Here is a 23,606-nt window from a genome sequence, read left to right as displayed (position 1 = left end):
TTTTACTTTGGACTCAGGGGGACCACGTGGGGCTCAGCATGGGGGCCAACGAACACCATTCTGTTCATGCCCCAGGGTGCTGGGTTATACATCTGGATTTTGTGGGTTAAAACCAATTGTCCGTATAATTGTATTTATTGTATTATTTTTATTAAATTGTAACTCTGACTTATAATCTCTTTTGAGTTGGGTTCATTTATCCTGCCAGTTTACCTTTAAACCAGTACAGTCTGCCAGGTTTCCTCAGTATGGTCTACCTCGTGTTTGGAGACAACCAAGATTTCTAGGGAAGTTTTCCAGAGGCCTGCCCCAGGGGTGGATAATCTTGACTGGCATGGAATGTGGGAGGACATGGGCCAGTTTTTGGAGAATTTTTCTCCTCTAATGGTTTGGAAGTTTACCCCTGAACAACTTCAAGACCCTGTTAAAGTGATAAGATCTGTGAAGGAAAAATGCTGAGGCAACTCCAGAGAGGGGCAGCTTACTGCGACATGCTGGGCCCTGGCCACTGCCTACCAAACACTGCTCGGTATGGTACAGCACCTTAGGTAGGAAAGGAAACGAAAACAGACACCACGACCATTCAGGTTGTAGTTAAGCTAGAAGGGCAACCCAAGCCAGAAGTTGCCCCTGTCCAAAAGAGGAAATACAAGACCAAATCAGTTCATTCTCTCCACTGACGGTTCCTGCCATATCATAGGGATACATCGAAAATGGAAGGTGATGAATGGAATCCTACGCAGCGAGTCGCAGAAGCTATTGAGGGACAAGATGTATCAAGTCAGGTTGCAGAGCTGAAAGCCATCCAGCTGGCTTTAGATATTGCTGAATGAAACGGCCAGCATTCTACCTCTACACTGACTCATGGATGGTAGTAAATGCTCTGTGGGGTTGGCTAGAACAATGGAAAAACCAACTGGCAGTGCAGAGGTAAACCCATCTGGGCTGCTGAATTGTGGCAAGGCATCACTGCCAAGGTAGAGAAGTTGGATGTAAAATTACGTCATGTAGATTCACACGTACCCAAGAGTCGGGCTACTGAAGAACATCACAACAATGGACAGGTGCATTGGGCTGCCAAGATTAAAGTGTCTCAGGTGGATCTGCACTGGCAACAAAAGGGTGAATTATTTCTGGCTCAGTGGGCCCATGATGCCTCAGGTTATCAGGAAGAGATGCAACATACAGATGGGCTCGTGATCGAGGGGTGGACTTAACCATGGGCACTATCTCCCAGGTTATCCAGAACTGTGAAATGTGCTGTGATCAAGCAGGCCAAGTGGGTAAAGCCTCTGTGGTGTGGTGGGCGATGGTCGAAATATAAATATGGAGAGGCCTGGCAGATCAATTACATCACACTCCTGCAGACCCACCAAGGCAAACACTACATGCTGACAATGGTGGGAACAACCACTGGATGGCTGGAGACATACCCTGCGCCTCACGTCACTGCCCAGAACACCATCTGTGACCTTGAAAGCAAGTCCTGTGGTGACATGGCACCCCAGAAAGAATTGAGTTGGACAACAGAACTCATTTCAAAAATAACCTCATAGATATCCAGGCCAGAGAGCATGGTATTGAGTGGGTGTATCATATTCCCTATCATGCACCAGCCTCTGTGAAAATTGAATGGTACAATGGACTGTTAAAAACCACACTGAAAGCAATGGGCGATGGAATCTTTAAACATTGGGATTTACATTTAGCAGAGGCCACCTGGTTAGTTAACACTAGAGGTTCTACCAATTGAGCTGGCCCTGCCCAATCAAAACCTCCACATACCATAGAAGAGGATAAAGTCCCTGTGGTGCATATGAGGGATATGTTAGGGAAGACAGTTTGGATCAGTCCTGCCTCAATCAAAGGCGAACCCATCTGTGGGATTGTTCTTGCTCAAGGACCTGGGGACACTTGGTGGGTAATGCAGAGGGATGGGGAACACGATGTGTACCTCAAGGGGATTTGATTTTTGGGTGAGAATAGTGATGTTGAATTGTATAATATTGGTTGCTGAATGACACTGCCACTGTGTGCCATAACTACCATGGGCAATGAATATGGACTGTTCCAGATACACCAGTCGTGAGGTCCTGATGCAGCTTGCAACCAGCTGACAGCACAGCAGCCCTCCTGCCCTGGAAGACATCTAGGACAGAGAGAACCCACAGTAATGGACTAAATGACCTCAATAGACATCTTGGAGGGACAGCCATTAACTATGGAAATGATACCTGTGTTTGTGTATATATATATATATGTGTTTGTATACAGTTGGAAGGTGTAGCATCTGGGCATGACGTAGACGGTATAGAATAATGGGTGGATAATGTCCTGGTTCTGGCCAGGACAGGGGTAATTTTTGCAGTAGCCAGGAGGGGCGGTTATTCTATACCACCTCTTGTTGTGGGGTAGCGTGGTGGTGGTTCATGTATTACTGGGCTTCGTGTAATGAGCAATCGCACGTGAATCATTTTCCTCTTTCTTGCACATTGTTATTAGTATTGTCGCTGTTACTGTTCGTTTCTTATTTCATTGCTGTTTCCAGTAAATTTTCTTATCTCAACCTGTGATCTTTACTTTTTGTGCCTCCAATTCTCCTCTCCAGCCTGCTGCAGGGGAAGGGGGAGGGGGTGAGCGAGTGGCATGTGGTTTGGAGTGTTTCAGTGGAAGCACTAAATTGGGGAATACCATTCCTAAACCACAACAGAGGGGACACAACTAGGCCAGCTGACCCAAATTGATCAAAGGGATATTCCATACCAATAACATCAGCTCAGATATAAAAGCTAAGAAAAGGGGGAGGAAAGGGGGGCACTCATTATTTACAGTGTTTGCCATCCAGAGTAGCCACTACATGTGCTGAAGCCCTGCTTACTGGAAAGTGGCTGGACATCGCTTGCTGATGGCAAGTAGAGAATAAACCTTTTTTTCTCTTTGCTTGTGCATGTGCAAACTTTCGCTTTTGCTTTAGTAAACTGTCTTATCTCGACCTACGAGTTGTTTTCCATCTTATTTTATCTCCCCTGTCCAGTTATGGAGAGGGCATTCATCCAAGGTCAATCCAGTACTTATCTAATTCAAGACTCCTGAGGCATACATGCAGAAATTGTTGTTTTCAAAGCTTACAGAACTACCTCTACTCTGTGCAAATATTCAACCCATGAAATAATGTTAACAATGCATTATAACAGGAAGCTGTATATGCTTAAAGAAGCCACAATATTTTGCCCATAAACCTCCAGAACAACATGGATATTTCATATAACCCAAACAGAATGTTCAGAAACCATTACAGCCTTTTCTGCATTATATGAACCATGAACTCCTGAATTATGAGGGTTATGAAAATTTTGCTTTTTTCCAGGGAAGCAATTATAATACGTAGAACTTTTCCCAATTCATCCAGCATTTTGTTCTCTCAAGGTAACAGATAAAATTTGCTATCTGAATTTGACACATGATATTATTGAACTCCATAATTGCTGAGGTATTTGGAAAGAACTTTTTCCACCAAAGCTTCTGAACTTAAGTTAGCTGCTATGCTTTTAGAATTTGCCCGAGTTAGTCTACTTACAGAGTTTATAATCTCAGAGTCTCCTTTTACTGGATTGAATTTACCCAGACTTCCACCCAGTTTACCCTCCCTCAGAGGCAAAAACAACAGCTAGATTAACCTTGACTGCTTTCCTGTTTACTATCAGAATGGTTAAGAAAGGTTAATTTTTACTTGTATCTGGACATTTAACCAGCTAAACAAGGTATACTTATCTTCCAACTGAGATACATTTATTTTCTGAATGGTTAGCCAGCCAAGTGACATGCTTGCTTCCTTCTGTTCAGCCATCCAGCCAAGAAATTCATTGCTCGCCATCCTAAGGTGGCCAAGTGGCAAATACTACACCACAACTGTCATAAACCACACAAAATGCTTTACAGACCAACATGTACAGTATGTAAGTAACCAAGGAAACTAGGTACTGGGACTCAAACTTTCATCAGAACAAAGATGAGTTTAATTTTCCTGTATCAAACTTTTGGACAGCTCCAAACGGGAGGAGAAATGGCATAAGAACCATCTACTTACTGTCCTCAAGGACTACACTATACAGTAATGAAAGGCAAGTACCAGTGACCAAACAAGAAACTATTTTATCATCATAATATAGACCTCTTAGTAATAGATCTTATTTATAGGGAAATCTAAAAAAATAGAATGAATACAAATTGACTTAGTAAGTGACATGGTGATATGATACATAAAAATTAGATGTGCATTTTACATGGTGCATCACGTACTGACAAGCCTGAAAAAGCATTAAAAAATCCCAAACAAACCTGCTGAGCTACGAGATATCTGATGAGAGCTATAGTTCTTGGGGGGTGTCGGATCTCTTCTCTTTCTTCTTTTTATCATATCTCTATTTTTCTCTTCGATCTTCTCGCATTCTTCTCATCGTTCTCCTTTTTTTGTATCTGTCATTACTCTTTTCCCTTCTGTCCTTATCTCCCTCCGTGTCCTAATCTTATCTTGTTCTCCCTCTCTTCAAATGTAATCTTTTCTTGTTCTGGTCTACATTTCTCGTATTTACTTCCATATCTTGTCCTTTCCTCCCCTTGTCCCTGTCCCTATCTTGTCGCTCCTATACCCGGTCTCTATCCCTATCCTTGTCTCTATCCCTTCCTTGTCTCTGACTCTCTCTCGATCTTTATGCGCTCTTTCTCTCTCTCCGGTCCTTCTCTTGTCTTTATCCCTGTTTCTTTCTTTATCTCGCTCTTTCCCTTTCTGTCTCATGTCCCAGTTTCTCTCTTCTCGTGTCTCGGTTCTCTCTCCTTTTCTTTGGCCTTCTCTTTTCCTTGACCTTTTCTTGTCTCTTTTCTTGTCCTGTGAAAAGCCAAACACGAATCATTAATTAATATTTGAACTTTCCAATAAAAATTACAACTAACTCTAGCATACATTAATTTTTTCAAGAGAAATAGGTGTGTTTCTGTTGAAAAATAGTAATTTTACAAATTTTCATTGCACCCCTGTTTACATGAGGGAGAGGCTTATACAGATAGGAAAAATTTGGAAATCAAATTGGGGAAGAGGGGGCAAAAATCAAATCAAACTGTAATCCTCAAAGTGATAATTTTACACTTTGAAAGAATAGTCTTTTCACCTCACAGCTACGTTACCATTCATACATAAATCTTCTACATTTTGTCAGGAGTAAGACAAACTTTACAATTTGTAAATTCATTCTTTACTAAATATGTGTCCATGTAAATGGACTGCAGATTAACCACCCCCATGTGAATAATGACAGTTGACTGAAGTCTTTATTCTATGTTCTCTCACATAAATATCTTGTAATTGCTTGGAAATCCAACATCAGTTAATACACAGAAACAAAAAAACGGGGATAAAATTTCACCACATTCCCTCAAAAGGTAGATGTAAGGTCAAAACTCAACCAAGACAATTCAATTATCTGTAACATCATTAGGAATTTGAAAATTATTGAAAAATCAGTAAGACCATAAAAACAGAAGAAAGGTAACAAAAGTCAGCTGCTTTGGGATAGGGAGAATGATACATGTTCATAAAAACAGTGAGAAAAATTCCACTAGATGTTCTAGTAGTCAAGCCAAATAAAAATTTATTAATCATAGAATCATAGAATATCTTGAGTTGGAAGGGACCCACAAGGATCATCAAAGTCCAACTCCTGGCCCTGCACAAGACAACCCTAAGAATCATACCATGTGCCTGAGAGCATTGTCCAAATGTTTCTTGAACTCCCTGGGGAGCCTGATCAAGTGCCCAACCACCTTCTGGATGAAGAACCTTTTCCTAATATCCAACCTAAATCTCCCCTGACACAACTTCATGCTGTTCCCTCAGGTCCTGTCACTGGTCACCAGAGAAAAAAGATTGGTGCCTGCCCCTCCGCTTTGTGAGCAAGCTGTAGACTGTGATGAAGTCTCCCCTCAGTCTCCTTTTCTCCAGGCTGAACAAACCAAGTGACCTCAACCACTCCTCATATGGCTTTCCCTCTAGACTCTTCATCATCTTTGTAGCCTTCCTTTGGACACTTTCAAATAGGTTTATATCTTTCTTATGTTATGGTGCCTAAAACAACACACATTTAGATCACAGCTTTGGCTGGAAGATTATATTTTGATAAAGGATTATTTGGAAGCATGAGACTGAACCATCTTTCTAACAAAGGAGACACATGACTCCTAGACCTGCCTCTAGGATATATATACACACAGCCCCCACCTTTCTTCACTGGAACAAGTGTCTGGCTAATAAATAGTAGGTTTGTTTCATGGTCTGTGACCTGAAGACTTTGGTTCCCATCAGGTTTTGGCAAATACCTTTTTAGATGTCTCACAGAAGGAATGTATGATCATGAAGATGAATCAGCACACAATCCCTGCAATAGCAAGGGGTTTCAAAATGACCCAAGAAGCACTTTCCAGTTATTTATCACAGAGATTTCGTTGGATTTGCCCCTTCCAGTGAGCAGATATCTCAAGAAGCTCCAGAAAACAGCAACGGAGTCAAAAGGATCCATCAACGAAGTCCAGTTATGTAGCCTATCACCTGTTCCCACTGAGGTCCACAGATCTGCAATTCTCCTTCCCACAAAACTTTTCTCCTCAGAAAACAAGAGACAACCGCACAACCTAAGTATGAAGTTCCCTTTAAATGAGTCAGGGGAATTAAAGAGATGAAACAGAAAGAAAAGTACCAAGGCTTCTATTCATGAAGTGACTTTTACAGGCACTTTTATTTTGTGAATATTCACTATTTTACCCCTCAGAAAATTAAATTATCATCTCAAGGAGATAAAGGAATTAGTTTTATGGAATTTCACAGTTAAATAACTAGACAACCAGACTTAAAAATTAATAGACTAGGTAAAAATATAGGTGTATTAGATCTGAAATGTAATATCTCACATAACAGACATAGCATCTGTGCCTACAGCAGTGTATGGCCAATATGAAATAGCCAAAGGTAAAATAAAATCCCGTGCACAAAAACGTTGTACATGTTCTCAGAATGCAGGATCAAGTTCAGCAGGAATCCAAACTATAACTGTTGACAAAGTTGAAGAAGCATATCCACTTTTTTTGTAGCACAGGCTACACAGAACATAACTAATTCATTGGTTCAAGTTGGGCAATTAAAGTTACCTAATTTCAATCAGCTTGATGTTGGTATAAATGTAGACTAGACTTTGCTATCAAAGTTTAGGTACCTCATTGTTGTGGTTTAACCCCTGTAGGCATCATATGAACTACTATGAAAAAATTAACTATATCTCAGCCAAAACCAGTACACTCAGCAGAAAAAAATTACTTTCTATTCTTTGTTCCACGAACAAAGCCTGGGGACAGGTTAAAAGCATTTAGAGATTCCATTATTGCCAGTACCTAAAGGTTTGTTAGATTTTTTTCAAAAACTTCGTACCATGTACTAGAAGAACAGTTTAATTTCTGAGGAATGAAACTCACCGAGAATAAGACCGACTTCTTGATTTCCACCTTTCCCTAGATCTAGACCGTTTTTTCAGGGGACTTCTGGATCTGCGTCTGTCCTTATGTCTTGAGAGTGACCTGTTGCCAGATCTACTTCTATATGAATAATGCCAGAAGAAAAATATTTTAATATTGAAACTTCATAAAAACTAGATCAACCAAGAAGGAAATAACCCCCCTGCTAAATCTTGCCTCACTACATAAATTCTATAGTTACACCTCAGTAATATACTGCCTACCAACATTTTTGTAAAAATGGATACTTTAAGCTTCACCAGGTGCACATTGCTCTCCTTTGAACAATGCACCATTTAAGCAATACTCATGTACTCCTGGACAGTAATATCAAGGACAACAGAGACGACACCTGTGTGCGGTGTGACCAGGTGAATGATCTGCTCAGCCTGGTGGCAGAGCTTAAAGAGGAAGTGGAGAGGCTGAGGAGTGTCAGGGAGTCTGAGAAAAACAGACGGTGAAGTCACACCCTTCCATCCCTAAGAGAAATGCAGCAGACGGAAGCTTGGCAAGAGTCAGAGGAGACCCGACCCTCTTGCCATCAGGCAGAAGGAGGGGACCTAAAAGATGGGGGGGAATGGAAACAGGTCCCTGCTTGGGGTCGTAGGAGAATCTCCTCCTGGCCTCCCTCACCTTCCCAAGTGCCCTTACAGAATAGGTATGAGGCTCTGGAACTCAAGGGTCAGGCAAATGATACGGAGGTGAAGGTCTATCTGGAGGGTTGCCCAGAACAAGTCAGTAACCCACAGCTATGGGTGTTAGAAAGAAAGAAGGGTAATTGCAGTGGACTACTCCCTTCTGAGGGGAACCAAGGGCCCAGTATGCCAACTGGACCCATCCCACAAGGAAGTCTGCTGCCTCCCTGGGGCCTGGGTAAGGGATATTACCAGAAGACTCCCTGGACTGATTAAGCGCTCTGATTATTACCCACTGCTGGTTGTCCAGGTCGGCAGCAATGAGGTTGATAAGTCCTAGGGCAATCAAAAAGGACCTCAAAGAATTGGGGCGACTGGTTGAAGGGACAGGAGCACAGGTGGGTTTTCCTTGATTCCTTTGGTAGCAGCAAAGAATGGCCAAAAGGAAGAGCAGAAACCCACCTTGTCAACACATGGTTTAAAGACTGGTGCCATCGGTGGGAATTTTGGCTTTTTCGATCATGGGGTGGTTTATACGGCACCAAGCCTGCTGGAGACAGATGGGGTTTGCCTGTCTAAAAGAGGGAAAAGGATTCTAGCCTGTGAATTGCCAGGGCTGATTGAGAGGGCTTTAATCTAGGTTTGAAGGGGGAAGGGGATAAGAACAGGCTCAGCAGAGATGAATGAAGGGGTGGCAGGCCAGGTTGGGGGGTGAAATCAATAGCCCAGTTGAAATGCTCTACTCCCACTGACTCTGAAGTGTGCTGGGTGTAGTGGGTTTCTGTGGCTGGGTTTTGGTAGCGGGGGTGGGCTACAGGGGTGGTTTTTGTTAGAAGCTGCTAAAAGCTTCCCTGTCTGGCGGAGCCAATGCCATCTGGCTCCAGGACAGGATTCCTGCCCGCTGGCCAAGGCCAAGCCAATCAGAAGGAATAGTAATGCCTCTGTGATAACAAATTTTAGAACAGAAGGGTATTGCACAGAAAAGAATTCCAGCAGGGAAGAAGCGGAGTGAGAAACATGGGAACAACAATGTAGACACCAAGGTCAGTGCAGAAGGAGGGGGAGGAGGTGCTCCAGGTCTCAGAGCTGAGGCCCCCGCAGCCTGTGGTGAAGACCATGGTGGAGCAGGCTGTCCCCCTGCAGCCCATGGATGACCATCAGAGTGCAGAGACCCACCTGCAGCCCATGGAGGAGCCCATGCTGGAGCAGGTGGATGCATGAAGGAGGCTGTGATCCTGTGGGAGGCCCAACATGGAGCAGGGTCCTGCCGGAAAACTGTAGCCTGTGGAGAGGGAAGCCCACACTGGAGCAGGTTTTTCTCGGATAGGACTTGTGGCCCCTGTGGGGGACCCACACTGGTACAGCTCATTCGTGAAGGACTGCACCCCATGGAGGAGTGACCCACGGGACAGCAGTTTGGGAAGAACTGTTGCCCTGAGGGATGTACTCACACCAAAGAGGTCCATCAAGGACTGTCTCCCGTGGGAGGGACCCCACGGGAGCAGGGAAGGACTTCTCTCTCTGAGCAGCAGCAGAAACAACAACTGACCGTAACCCCCATTCCCTGTCCCCCTGCACCGCTGGGGGGGAGAAGGGAGAACATGGAAGGAAGGGGGGTGGGGGGAAGGTGTTTTTAAGACTGTTTTATTTCTCACTCTTTGGCTCTTATTCCTGTTAGTAATAAATTTAAGTACTATCCCCACTTTGAGTCTGTTTTGCCCATGAAGGTATCAGTAGCTGACCTCTCCCAGCTGTTAACTCATGAATCCTTAGTTGTTTTTTTTTCTCTCTCCTTTGTTCAGTTGCAGAGGGAAGTGAGAGAGTGGCTTGAGTGGGTACCTGGCATCCAGCCAGGGTCAACCCACTACAACTGGCCACACTGGAACACATTCACAGTCTTATGGGGACAAGCCATGGACTCCTAAGCTAATACAAGTCAGCAAGGAAACACCAGGAAATTATCTCAAAGGAATTAAGGGGTGTTCCTCTAGGAAGGCGACATGGCCAACAGCCCAGCTGAGGTGCCTTTACACCAATGCACACAGCATGGGCAACAAAAAGGAGGCATTAGAAACCACTGTGCTGCTGGAAAGCTATGACCTTGCTGCAATTACTGAAACTTGGTGGGACGAATCCCATGACTGGAATGAGACTATTGATGGCTACAGGCTGTTCAGAAGTAACAGGGGAGGAAGGAGAGGCAGAGGGGTTGCCCACTACATCAGGAGGTGAACTGAGTGTGAAGAGCTATCTGTGAAGAACAGCCATGAGCAGGTTGAGAGCCTGTGGGTAAGAATCAGAGACTGAGGCAACAAAGGGAACCTTACAGTTGGTGTCTAACTACAGGCCACGTGATCAAGGGGAGCCCATTGACAAAGCTGTCTTACTCTAGATACAGGAGGCATCACGCTCACAGGCTCTTGTCCTGCTGGGGAATTTCGACCACCCCAACTGTGGTAGTGTTCTTGGTGTTGAGCCAGTCAGGTTTGCCCCTGTGAAATTAACATATTACAACAGACCAGAAAAGGAGACCTGATACGTAGCCGGAGGAGAGGCAGCCATGACTTGAGACACCATGTGTTAGAGAGAGGGGCCAGTGAGCCCCGCTGGGGGCCAAGGCCCCCAGCCCCTGGCCGGGCTGCGGGGGGCCCGGTGCAGTGTTAAAACTGGACCAGGTGCTGTGGCCAAAGGCTGGGAGGAGTTCCTCCACTGTGAGTGGGCGGCAGAAAGACGCCGGAGCGGCAGTGGAGGCAGCATGGAATGGCCGGAGCTAAGACTGGCTTCTAGCCAGAGGACTATACAGAGAAATTCCACAGAGCAAGAGAAGATAACCGGCAAGCAGCAACATGGCACATAGCCAGGCTGAGAGACAGAGATGTCCGACAGAGAGAGAGAGAGAGCCAGCAACAGAGCAAAGAAAACTCAGTAGAGACTGTTTTGGGGTAAGACTGAATTACTCCCCAAAACCCTTTAGACCCTCCTTTGGAAGGAAGGGTGGGCTTCCATTTGAAGGGAGTTCCGAAATGCAGCAGCTAGAGAGAAAGAGAGAGGAGCTAAGAACTCGGAGACGTCCTGTGAGCTGGACCAGGACGGTCAGACCAAGGAATGTGGGGGAAGTGGCCTCCCCTGCCACGTTTGCAGCAGAGACGGAGCAAAGGAGCTCTGTTAGAACGCTTGGGACAAAAACTGAGCTGAGAGCCCCTAAATGTTCTGACTCAGGGGAACTTGACCCCCCAAGGAAGGGACTTTCACGGGATGCCTTGTACCCTGTGATATGACCGTGGTAAGGTGAGTTTTGTCCCTGCTTTGCAGCCCACGGGAGAGACCTTCGGCTGGAGCTGAAGGGCCGAGAGAGGTGAGAAAAAACCCCTGCGTTGTAATGAAGAGAGAGAGAGATTTTCCAACTATGACAAAGTGAAACTGCTGCTTGGAAGAGATTGTGCTGCCCTGAAAATGATCTTCTTCTTTCCTTCTGGACTTTTATTGGAGGGAAAGGAGGGATTTGATCTATGTAAATATATGCTTTACCATAGGAGAGATAGTTAGGATTGTTGTATGTACATGTATTAATAGTATTTATTGTGTTAGTAATAATTCTAATATAATTTCCCCATGCTAGTAGTTGTGTTATGTCTCAAAACTCTCACACTGAAACAAATTGTGAGGAGTTTGGAAATTGGATTTTTGGGGGACTCAAACCACAACACCAACATATGCTGGCAAAGTAGCACAGAGAGCTGCAGGCAATCCAGGAGACCTCCTGGAATGCATGCAGGATAACTTCTTGTGCCAGGTAATAGACAGCCCTACCAGAGGAGGTATGGTACTGGATCTGATGGTCACCAGCGCAAGCGCGATAATTGGGGACATCAAGATTGGAGGCAGCCCAGGCTGCAGTGTCATGCATTGGTGGAGTTTGCAGTCCTGAGGAATATGGGTCAGGTAAGGAGTAAAGTTAGGCCCCTGAACTTCAGGAAAGCAAACTTCCAGCTCTTCAGGGAGAGAGTCAGTGGGATCCCCTGGGAGACTGCCCTTGGGGACAAGGGAGTGGAACAGAGCTGGCAGATCTTTAAGGAAACCGTCTATAGAGTGCAAGAGCTGGCAATCCCCAGGAGCAAGAAATCAGTTAAGGAAGGCAAGAGACTGGCATGGCTGAGTAGGGAACTGCTGGTCAAACTAAAAGGCAAGAAGCAAACGCACAGGCAGTGAAAACAAGGACAGGTAACCTGGGAAGAGTATAGAGATCAAGTTCAGTTGTGCAGGGAGTGAGGAAGGCAAAGGCAAAGCTGGAACTGAACCTGGCAAGGGATGCAAAGAAGAACAGGAAGGGCTTCTACAGGTACATTAATCAGAAAATGAAGGTCAAAGAAGGTGTATGCCCCTGATAAACAACACTGGTAAACTGGTAACAACATATGAGGAGAAGGCTGAGGTACTTAACAACATTTTTGCCTCAGTCTTCAATGGCAACCTCTCTTCCCACACCTCTCGAATGGATGGACAGCAGGATGGGGACTGGGGGAGAAAAGTCTCTCCCACTGTATGTAAAGATCAGGTTCATGATTACCTGAGGAACCTGAATGTCCATAAGTCTATGGGACCCGATGAGATGTATCCCAGAGGCCTGAGGGAATTGGCTGATGTAGTTGCCAAGCCACTCTCCATGGTATTTGAAAAATCCTGGCAGTCAGGGGAAGTCCCAGGTGACTGGAAAAGAGGAAACATGGTGTCCATCTTTACAAAGGACAGAAAGGAGGACCCTGGGAACTACCCACCTGTCAGCCTCACCTCTGTGCCTGGGAAGATCATGGAACAGATCCTCGTAGAAGCTCTGCTGAGGCACACAGAGTACAGGGAGGTGATTTGGGACAGCCAACATGGCTTCACCAGGGGCAAGTCCTGCCTGACAAACCTAGTGGCTTTCTATGATGGAGTGGAGAAGGGAAGGGCTACAGATGCCATTTATCTGGAATTCTGTAAAGACTTTGACAGGGTTCCTCACAATATCCTTCTCTCTAAATTGGACAGAGATGGATTTGATGAGTGGACTGTTAGATGGATAAGAAAGTGGTTGGACAGTTGCATCCAGAGGGTAGTGGTCAACGGCTCAGAGCCCTGATGGACATCAATGACAAGTGGTGCCACTCAGGGGTCCATATTGGTACCAATACTGATTAATATCTTCATTAATTACATAGATGAAGGGAGCAAGTGCACCCTCAGCAAGTTTGCAGGCAACACCAAGCTGAGTGGTGTGGTTGACATGCCTGAAGGGATGGGATGCCATCCAGAGAGACCCGGACAAGCTGGAGAAGTGGGCTCACGGGAATCTCGAGGTTTAACAAGACCAAGTGCGAGGTGCTGCACGTGGGTCAGGGCAACCCCCGGTATCAATACAGGTTGAGGGATGAACAGACTGAGAGCAGCCCTGACAAGCAGGACTTGTGGGTACTGGAGGATAAGAGGCTAGAAATGAGCTGGCAATGAACATTTTGCTGGAGGTCTCAGGTGAGACCAATCAGCTGATAAAGGGGCGGCACCCAGCACTGCCAAGAGGGATTTAAACCGCTGCTGGGAGCGCCAGTGACCCAGAGTGCGGTGAACAGGAGCAGGCAAACAGGAATGTGGCACGGCAGTTAACAAGGCAGTTCGCGTAGGCAGGGCAAGCAAGAGGGGCACAGCCACCTCCCAGCTCTCTTGAAGAAGCCTTTTTTTCTTTTTTTTTTCTTTTTTTTTTTTGTCATAACTCAGTTTAAGCCAGCAATGGTTTCCAAAAAAGCAAAAGCTGTTGCTGTTAAGACGAAGGGTGTGTCCACACAGACGGACCCCCTTAAGAGGGTGTCATGGATTGAGATAGTCCCAAAATCCAATTCCCTAGCTCCATTCCCCCTCCCACATCTCAACCCAATGTGAGATGGGTTTTTCCAGACAAAAACACAACCAGACTCAGAATGGGGGAAAGGGAATATATTACAATGACTGTACAAATAAATACTATAACACATTATACACACGATCACAACTATCTCTACCATGACATATAGTATTTACAATGGATCAGATCTCTTCTCCCCTCCAAATAAAAGTCCAGGAGGGAAAGAAGGACAGATCCCTTCCACATTTAGGGCAGCAACTCCTCTTCTGTCCTCCATGCAGCAGTAACTGGGTTGTTGTAGCTGGATCTCTGTTCAACATACACAAGGGGGTCTCCAAACCCCTCGACTCTCCTTCGGTCCAAGCGAAGGCCTCACCTGTGGACTGCCAGCAGGGACAAGACTTGCGTCACCACAGGTATATCACGAAATGCAGGGGCATCTTCGTGAAAGTCCCTTCCTCAGGGGATTCACATTCCCCTTTGCAGAGCTCCGTGCTCTGTCTCAAGGCAGCGGGGGGGGGGGAGCGAAGCCCTCCTCCACATTCCTCTCCGTCCCGGTCCAGCTTCCCAGGACGCTCTGAGCTTCTCAGCTCCTCTCTCTCTCTCTGGTGCTGCATGTCCAAAACTGCTCTCCAAAATAGGAGTCCATCTCCCTCTTTTTCTCAGAGGGATCAAAGGAGTTTGGGGGGGTCTGGTATCAGTTCTTACCCCCAGAACTCTGTAACTCTGCTGCTGACTCTCTTTTCCTCAGCTCTCCTTCCAGGAGTTCTCTCTGTGTGCTGCATGTCGTTTGCTGTTTGGTTCAGTTCTTATCTGTCCTGGCTCTCTGCCACTGTTTCTCTGGTCAGTGCCGGCTGCTGCTCTGCGCCCACAGAGAAAACATCTCCCGGTATACTACAGACACTTAGTCCAGTCTAACACTGTTCCAAGTCTTTGCAGTCGCCTCCCAACCAGGGGCTGGGAGGCCCCAGAGGCCCCGAGGGGCTCAGAGCCCCTTCCTCGTGGCTCTACAACATGGCTACTTCTTCTAACCACCAAAACTACAACTTGTCTCTTCCAGTGCTTGTGATATGTTTACATTTTTTACAGGAGCGCCCATTGGACAGAACTTCAAAACTTCCAGGGATTTCCACCCCTTGGGGTCTACCACTTTTCTTAACCTCTGGGGGAAAACAAAATCCAAACCACTACAGAGGGACACCAAGATGGATGCAGCTGTTCAAGCCTCTGGCTGCGCAGAGTGTTTGAGCCTGGTGTTAGCACCAGAGGACAGTGTGAGTGGGATCTGTGTGCGATACGAGCAGGTGAATGACTTACTGTGCCTGGTGGCAGAGCTCAAGGAAGAGATAGAGAGACTAAGAAGTATTAGGGACAGTGAAAGGGAAATTGACTGGTGGAGTCGCACCCTTTCAACCCCAAAAGAAGTCCAGAAGGAGATGGTGAAGCCCTGCCCCTCCTGCCATCAGGCAGTTGGAGTAAACCTGGTGGATGGGGGGGAATGGAAATGGGTCCCTCACTGAAGAGGTAAAAGAATCCCCTCCCAACCCCCACCATCCCCCCAGGTGCCCTTAGAGAACAGATATGAGGCCCTGGACTCAGAGAACCAGGCAGAGGACAGTCAAGAGGAAGATCTGGCTGGAAGGTCTCCTGTTCGCCCCCCGTCTACCAGATGGGTTACAACTACAACTACAAAGAAAAAAAGAAGGGTAGTTGTAGTTGGTGACTCCCTTCTGAGGGGAACTGAGGGCCCTATATGTTGACCGGACCCATCCCACAGGGAAGTCTGCTGCCTTCCTGGGGCCCGGGTGAAGGATTTTAGTAGGAGACTCCCTCAGCTAATTCGGCCCTCAGATTATTATCCACTGTTGGTAGTCCAGGCTGGCAGTGATGACATTAATGGGAGAAGTACCAAGGCAATTAAAAAGGACTTCAAGGCGCTGGGTCGACTAGTTGATGGGACAGGAGCACAGGTGGTGTTCGCCTCAGTTCCTGCAGTAGCAGGGATGAATGAGGAGAGGAGTAGGAAAACCTATCTTATCAATAGGTGGCTAAGGGATTGCTGCCACCGGCAGAACTTTGGGTTTTTTGACCATGGGCCAAATTCCATCATACCTAGTCTCTTCAAACCAGATGGGCTTCATCTATCTAGCAAGGGCAAAAGGACTCTAGCCCATAAGTAGGCAGGGCTGATAAGGAGGGCTTTAAACTAGATTTGAAGGGGGAAGGGGTAGAAACTGGGCTCTCCAGAAAGGAGTCCAAGGGTGGACGGCCCAAGTTAAGAGCCAAATCAACAGCCCAGCTGAAGTGCATGTACACCAATGCATGCAGCATGGGTAACAAACAAGAGGAGCTGGAAGCCATCGTGCAACAGGAAAGCTATGATGTAGTCACTATCACGGAAACGTGATGGGATGACTCAAATAACTGGAGTGCTACCATGGGTGGCTACAGGCTCTTCAGAAGGGACAGGCAGGGTAGGAGAGGTGGAGGGGTGGCTCTATATGTTAGAGAGTCTCTTGACTCTGTAGAACTTGAAGTCAGTAACAATAAGGTTGAGTGCCTGTGGATCAGAATCAGGGGGAAGGCCAACAAGGCTGATATCCTGGTGGGAGTCTGTTACAGACCACCCAATCAGGATGATGAGGGTGATGAATTATTCTACAAGCAGCTGGCGGATGTCTCAAAATTGCCAGCCCTTGTTCTCGTGGGTGACTTTAACCTGCCAGATGTCTGCTGGGAACTCCACACAGCGGAGAAGAGGCAGTCTAGGAGATTCCTAGAGTGTATAGAGGATAATTTCCTGCTCCAGTTGGTAAATGAGCCTACCAGGGATGGAGCCCCGCTAGACCTCCTGTTCACAAACAGAGAGGGGCTGGTGGGAGATGTGGTGGTCGGTGGACATCTGGGACACAGTGATCATGAAATAATAGAGTTTTCAATAGTCAGGGATGCAAGGAGGACCATCAATAAAACCTCTATGTTGGACTTCCGGAGGGCAGATTTCAACCTATTCAGAAGACTAGTTCAGAGTGTACCCTGGGAAACAACCCTTGAAAACAAAGGGGTCCAGGAGGGATAGACATGTTTCAAGAAGCAAGTTTTGAAAGCACAGGAGCAGGCTGTCCCACTGTGCCGAAAGGCGAGCCGGCGGGGAAGACGACCGGTCTGGTTGAACAGGGAGATTTTGAAAGAAATCAGGGTAAAGAAGAGAGCCTACCCATTATGGAAAAAAGGGCTGACTACTCAAGAAGAATTTAGGAATATAGTTAGGTTGTGTAGAAAGAAAATTAGAGGGGTGAAGGAACAACTTGAACTGAATCTCGCCACCTCTGTGAAGGATAACAAAAAGTCCTTCTACAGATACATCAATAACAAAAGGAGGGGTAAGGAAAACCTCCACTCTTTACTGGACATGGACGGGAATATAGTTATCAAAGATGAGGAAAAGGCTGAGGTATTTAACACATTCTTTGTCTCAGTTTTCAACAGTAAGACAGGTTGTCCTGAGGACAACTGGCTTCTGGAGCTTGCAGAAAGAGACAAGAATCTGAACAGCCCCCCTGTAATCCAGAAGGAAACAGTTAGTGACCTACTGAGCTGCTTGGATCCCCACAAGTCTATGGGACCAGATGGGATCCACCCAAGGGTGATGAGGGAGCTGGCGGAAGAGCTTGCCAAGCCTCTCTCCATCATTTACCAACAGTCTTGGCTCACTGGGGAGGTCCCAGATGATTGGAAGTTGGCAAATGTCACGCCAATCCACAAAAAGGGCCGGAAGGAGGACCCGGGAAACTACAGGCCCGTCAACCTGACCTCAGTGCCTGGCAAGGTTATGGAGCAGATCATCTTCAGTGCAATCACACAGCACCTACAGGATGGACAAGGGATCAGACCCAGCCAGCACGGGTTTAGGAAGGACAGGTCCTGTCTGACCAACCTGATCTCCCTTCTATGATCAGGTGACCCGCCTGGTGGATGAGGGGAAGGCTGTGGATGTAGTCTATCTGGACTTCAGCAAAGCCTTTGACACCGTCTCCCACAGCATTCTCCTGAAAAAGCTGGTAGCCCATGGCTTGGACAGGGGCACTCTGTGCTGGGTTAGGAACTGGCTGGAGGGCCAGGCCCAGAGAGTGGTGGTGAACGGTGCTGCATCCAGTTGGCGACCGGTCACTAGTGGTGTCCCCCAGGGATCAGTGTTGGGCCCAGTTCTGTTTAATATCTTTATTGATGATTTAGACGAGGGGATTGAGTCCATAATCAGCAAATTTGCAGATGACACTAAGCTGGGGGGGAGTGTTGATCAGCTGGAAGGCAGAAGGGCTCTGCAGAGGGACCTGGATAGGTTGGAGAGTTGGGCTGATTCCAACAGGATGAGGTTCAACAAGGCCAAGTGCCGGGTCCTGCACTTTGGCCACAACAACCCCCTGCAGCGCTACAGGTTGGGGACAGAGTGACTGGAGAGCAGCCAGACAGCGAGGGACCTGGGAGTTTGGATTGACAAGAAGCTGAACATGAACCAGCAGTGTGCCCAGGTGGCCCAAGAAGGCCAATGGCATCCTGGACTGTATCAGGAACAGTGTGGTCAGCAGGTCCAAGGAAGTGATTCTTCCCCTGTACTCAGCGCTGGTGAAGCCACACCTGGAGTACTGTGTCCAGTTCTGGGGCCCCTCAGTTCAGGAAGGACATTGAGGTGCTGGAGCAGGTCCAGAGGAGGGCAACAAGGCTGATGAAGGGACTCAAGCACAAGTCCTATGAGGAGAGGCTGAGGGAGCTGGGGTTGTTCAGCCTGGAGAAGAGGAGGCTCAGGGGAGACCTCATCACTCTCTACAACTACCTGAAAGGAGGTTGTAGCCAGGTGGGGGTTGGTTTCTTTTCCCAGGCAATTGTCAACAAGACAAGAGGGCATGGTCTCAAGTTGTGCCAGGGGAGGTTTAGGTTAGATATTAGAAAGAATTTCTTTACAGAGAGGGTGATCAGACATTGGAATGGGCTGCCCAGGGAAGTAGTGGATTCTCCGTCCCTGGAGATTTTTAAAAAGAAACTGGATGTGGCACTTAGTGCCATGGTCTAGTAACCGCAGCGGTAGTGGATCAAGGGTTGGACTTGATCTCGAAGGTCCCTTCCAACCCAGCTGATTCTATGATTCTATGATTTGCAACCCAGAAAGCCAATCATATCTTGGGCTGCATCAAAAGAAGCATGGCCAGCAGGTCAGGGGAGGTGATTCTGCCCCTCTACTCTGCTCTGCTGAGACCCCACCTGGAATACTGCATCCAGTTCTGAGGTCCCCAACACAGGAAGGACACTGACGTGCTGGAGTGAGTCCAGAGGAGGGCCCCCAAGTTAATCAGAGGGATGGAGCACCTCTCCTATGAAGAAAGGCTGAGAGAATTGGGATTGTTCAGCCTGAAGAAGAGATAGCTTAGGGGTGACTGAATCATGGCCTTCCAGTACCTGAAGGGAGCCTACAAGAAAGATGAAGAAGGACTTCTTTTTACAGGAGCATGTAGTGATAGGACAAGGGGGAGTGGTTTTAAACTGAGAGTAGGTTTAGATTGGATATTAGGAGAAAATTCTTTACTGTGAGGATGGTGAGGCACTGGAACAGGTTGCCCAGAGAAGTTGTGGATGCCCCATCCCTGGAAGTGTTCAAGGCCAGGCTGGATGGAACTCTGAGCAACCTGCTCTAGTGAAAGATGTCCCTGCCCATGGCAGAGGGGTTGGAACTAGATGATCTTTAAGGTCCCTTCCAACCTAGGTCATTCTATGATTCTATGTTTCATAATAATTTCCATGAATATTCTGGAAAATATAAATTCATATCATATTAGGATAGCTGTCATTATAGTAAATCTAGTGCATAAAATCTACTACCGACAATTTCTAGGAGTTTTTAAAAATAATTAGCTAATTTTTCCTCCTTTTCCAGACCCAGTCACTTATTTCAGTCTTGGTCAATGAAGAAAGATGGCTTTAACTGGCTGTAGTGGGTTGACCTTGGCTAGACTCTAGGTGCCCACCCAGCCGCTCTATCACTACCCTTCCCAGTCGGAAAAGGGGAGAGAGAATAAGATGGAAAACGGCTCGTGGGTTGGGATAAGGCAGTTTACTAAAGCAAAGCGAAGCTTGCGTGCAAAAGCGAAGGGAAAAATAACAAGATTTATTCACTACTTCCCATCAGCAGCAATGGCCAGCCATGTCCTGGGAAGCAGGGCTTCAACAACGCATAGTGGTTTCTTAGCAGGCAGCCATTAGAAACAACGAATGCCCACCCCTTCCTCCTCCTTTTCTTAGCTTTTATGTCTGAACTCATGTCATATGGTATGGAATATTCCTTTGGTCAGTTCAGGTCAGCTGACCTACTTGTGTCCCCTCCCAGAATCTTGCCCTTGATTGGGGAAGGAATGTTACAGTACTGATGCTGTGCTCAGCAGTAGCCAAAACATCGGTGTGTTATCAACACCCTTCTAGCTACCAATGCAAAGTACAGCACTGTGAGGGCTGCTATGGGGAAATGAACTCCATCTCAGCCAGACCCAGTACACATCGGCCTCTCTGTTCTCCAGCCTTAAAATTTAATTGACCTTAAAAAAATAAATAAATAAGAACCACACTGTCTGTGGTTCAGCATTTACTCAAGTTATCTTCTCAGTTGAAAGGATATGTTAGCATGGATTTGAATTAAAGAGTTCTCAAGAAAAGGAATGAACATTCACTACACGATAAATAAGGAATGCAAATAATGTGCAGATACTCCAATAGAAACCCAATTAAATTATTCTCATAAACATTATTATATAGTCTCAGATTTGATAAAGACAACAGGACTTTTGAAAATTACTATACTCTTTTTTTCCGCAAAGTATTCCCTACATGTGGAAGATCATATTCCCTAGGAAAACAAAAATAAAAAGCTGAATTTGGAGATTAAAGTTTCAAAAGAACACATCATTGGATATTTTGCCTGAAAGGTTAAGGTACGATGAAGTTAAACTCACCAAAGGCAGAAATTCATGTATTTTACTCAATTAATCCTGAAGATAAGGGAGATACAAAAAAATACCATCTGCACCTGTCTTCTGCAGATCAAGATACACAAAGTAATATATACCAAGAGGAAAGGATATTATTTTTTACCTACAGCTTTGCTCCATGTATCACTGTAGAAATACAAACTAATTACAGAGATAATAATTACAATTTAGCCCAAATAAGGTCTTGAAAAAATTTTATATCATAGAGATGAAAGGGTTTAGGGGTTTTATAAAACAATAAAAATGGAAAGTGGTAAGGACAGTTTATTCTTAGGGATTAAGTTGCCTCACCAGATCAGACTACTCTTTTTTCAGCATATCCTGGTTTTAGCTAGGATAGAGTTAATTTTCTTCTCAGTAGCTGGTACAGTGCTGTGTTTTGGATTTAGTATGAGACTAACATTGATAACACAGTGATGTTTTGGTTGTTACTAAGTAGTGCTTACCCTAAGTCAAGGACTTTTCAGTGTCTCATGGTCTGCCAGCAAGCAGGTGCACAAAAAGCTGGGAAGGAGCGTAGCCAGGACAGCTGACCCAAACTAGCCAAAGGAATATTCCACATCATAGAATGTCATGCCTAGTTGTATCAGGGGTTAATTACACTGATACTTTTGGTCTGTGTTCGGCCCAGCCACCTGTGAAAGTTTTGTTCTTTCCCTGCCAAGTTATGAGAAAACAAGCACGGATAAAACGGGAACTTTGTCCTTGAAGGGAGTTTTTGTATAAACTATATTTATTTGGTGTTCTGTGACTGGCTCGTTCTCCAAGGTCGCTTGAAGGAGAAATTGAAGACTATAGTGATGAAGGACGCCCCCAGACTCATTTGGAAAAGACCCCCCTGAGTGCAGTACGCAGGCGCAGGGAAAGCCACACGTGCGCAGAAGAGATGCACTTACATAACCAAGGGGGTGGGACGGAGGGCCTCTGGTTGGGCAGTGATGACCACACCTGCCTAGGTTGAGGGCACTCAGTTAATTGTATAAAAGCAGATAGTACTTTCTTGGAGGGGAGCTAGCTTCCCATCAAGAACAACGTTGCCCTTTGGCAGGGATGCCTGCCAATTTGTGAACTTACTGACTCTCCAAGGATGCAGCTTCTGCTATGGGTAATTATAGGCATGCTAGGTCGGTAAGATAACTGTATGGGCAACAGCTGGGTAACTGGGGAGGTCGTGCTGGGGGCTTATTTCTCCCCTCCTTCCTCTCTTTTGGGTTTGTTCATTTTGTTGGCCACCTCTTGGTAATAAATTTCAGTTTTGTTGAGCTTTCAATGGTGTCATGGTTTCAAGATTTCAGTATGCTCGAATCCTCCCTAATACACTAGTATATAAACTGGGGGGAGTCAACTGAGAGCTGCTGATCACTGCTCGGGGACTGGCTGTGCATCAGTCAGCGAGTGGTAAGCGACTGTATTGTGCATCACTTGTTTTTCTTGAATTTTAATCCTCTCCCTCTCCTTTTCATTACAATGTTTTTGTTATATTTAATTTTTTTGTCAATTATTAAACTGTTCTTAGCCAATGAGTTTTACCTTTTTCTGATTCTTCTCCTTGTCCCACTGGGGACAGGGAGAAGTAAGCAAGTAGCTGCATGGTACTTGGTTGACAGCTGGGGTAAACCACAACAGTCCTTTTTTGGCAGCCAACATAGGGCACAAAGAGTTGAGATAATGACAGATCCAATCAAACCACGTGTGTTAAAACAAATTTGTTATAAGAATTCAGTGTATTGGTGTATTGGGTCTGGCTGAGCTGGAGTTCATTTCCCCATAGCAGCCCTCACAGTGCTGTGCTTTGCATTGGCAGCTAGAAGGGTGTTAATAACACACTGGTGTTTTGGCTACTGCTGAGCACAGCACCAACACTGTAACATTCCTTCCTCAGTTGAGGGCAAGATCCTGGGAGGGGACACAAGTAGGCCAGCTGACCAAAACTGACCAAACGGATATTCCATACCATATGACGGCAGCTCAGATATAAAAGCTAAGGCACAGAGCAGGAGGGCGGGCATTCATTGTCTAATGGCTGCCTGCTGAGAAACCGTCATGCGTTGTTGAAGCCCTGCTTCTCGGGAGTGGTCGACCATCGCTGGTCATGGGAAGTAGAGAATAAAACCTGCTATCCTTCGCTTCTGCGCACCCAAGCTTCGCTTTGCTTTTTTTACTTTAAATAAACTGTCTTAACTCACAAGTTGTTTTCTTTTTTTCCCCCCCACCTAACTCTCTCCCCTGTCCCTCTGGGAAGGGGAGTGATAGAGCGGCTGCGTGGGCACCTGGCATCCAGCCAAGGTCAACCCGCCACAATTGGTTTAATAGTTGCTGGTCACAATGTTGATTTATTTGCTCTCAGAGTTGTTGCACATGCTTTCAGAGTTATGTTATATAACACCTTACTTGCAGCATGTGCTTGTTGTTTTGGGCTAAGGTTCTCGTTTTGTTGTCCTTTGTAATACTAGCTTGTGATATGATAGAATCCCTGGCAATTAAACTAATCTGGTATGTGTACTCAGC

At 46.1% G+C, this 23,606-nt stretch overlaps 1 protein-coding gene across 1 annotated transcript in view; it reads right to left on the bottom strand.

Annotated features, from left to right (window-relative positions):
- Nucleotides 1-23,606, bottom strand: part of LOC116779968 (splicing regulatory glutamine/lysine-rich protein 1-like) — a 69,778-nt gene that overhangs the window by 12,013 nt on the left and 34,159 nt on the right. Inside the window, 4 exon segments of the mRNA XM_032674476.1 lie at nucleotides 4,346-4,441; nucleotides 4,593-4,684; nucleotides 4,687-4,838; nucleotides 7,516-7,635. Of these exon segments, the coding sequence (XP_032530367.1) occupies nucleotides 4,346-4,441; nucleotides 4,593-4,684; nucleotides 4,687-4,838; nucleotides 7,516-7,635 (460 nt within the window).

This window comes from Chiroxiphia lanceolata, chromosome W (assembly GCF_009829145.1).
Source record: "Chiroxiphia lanceolata isolate bChiLan1 chromosome W, bChiLan1.pri, whole genome shotgun sequence".
NCBI lineage: Eukaryota > Metazoa > Chordata > Aves > Passeriformes > Pipridae > Chiroxiphia > Chiroxiphia lanceolata.
This window is presented reverse-complemented; position numbering and strand designations above follow the sequence as displayed.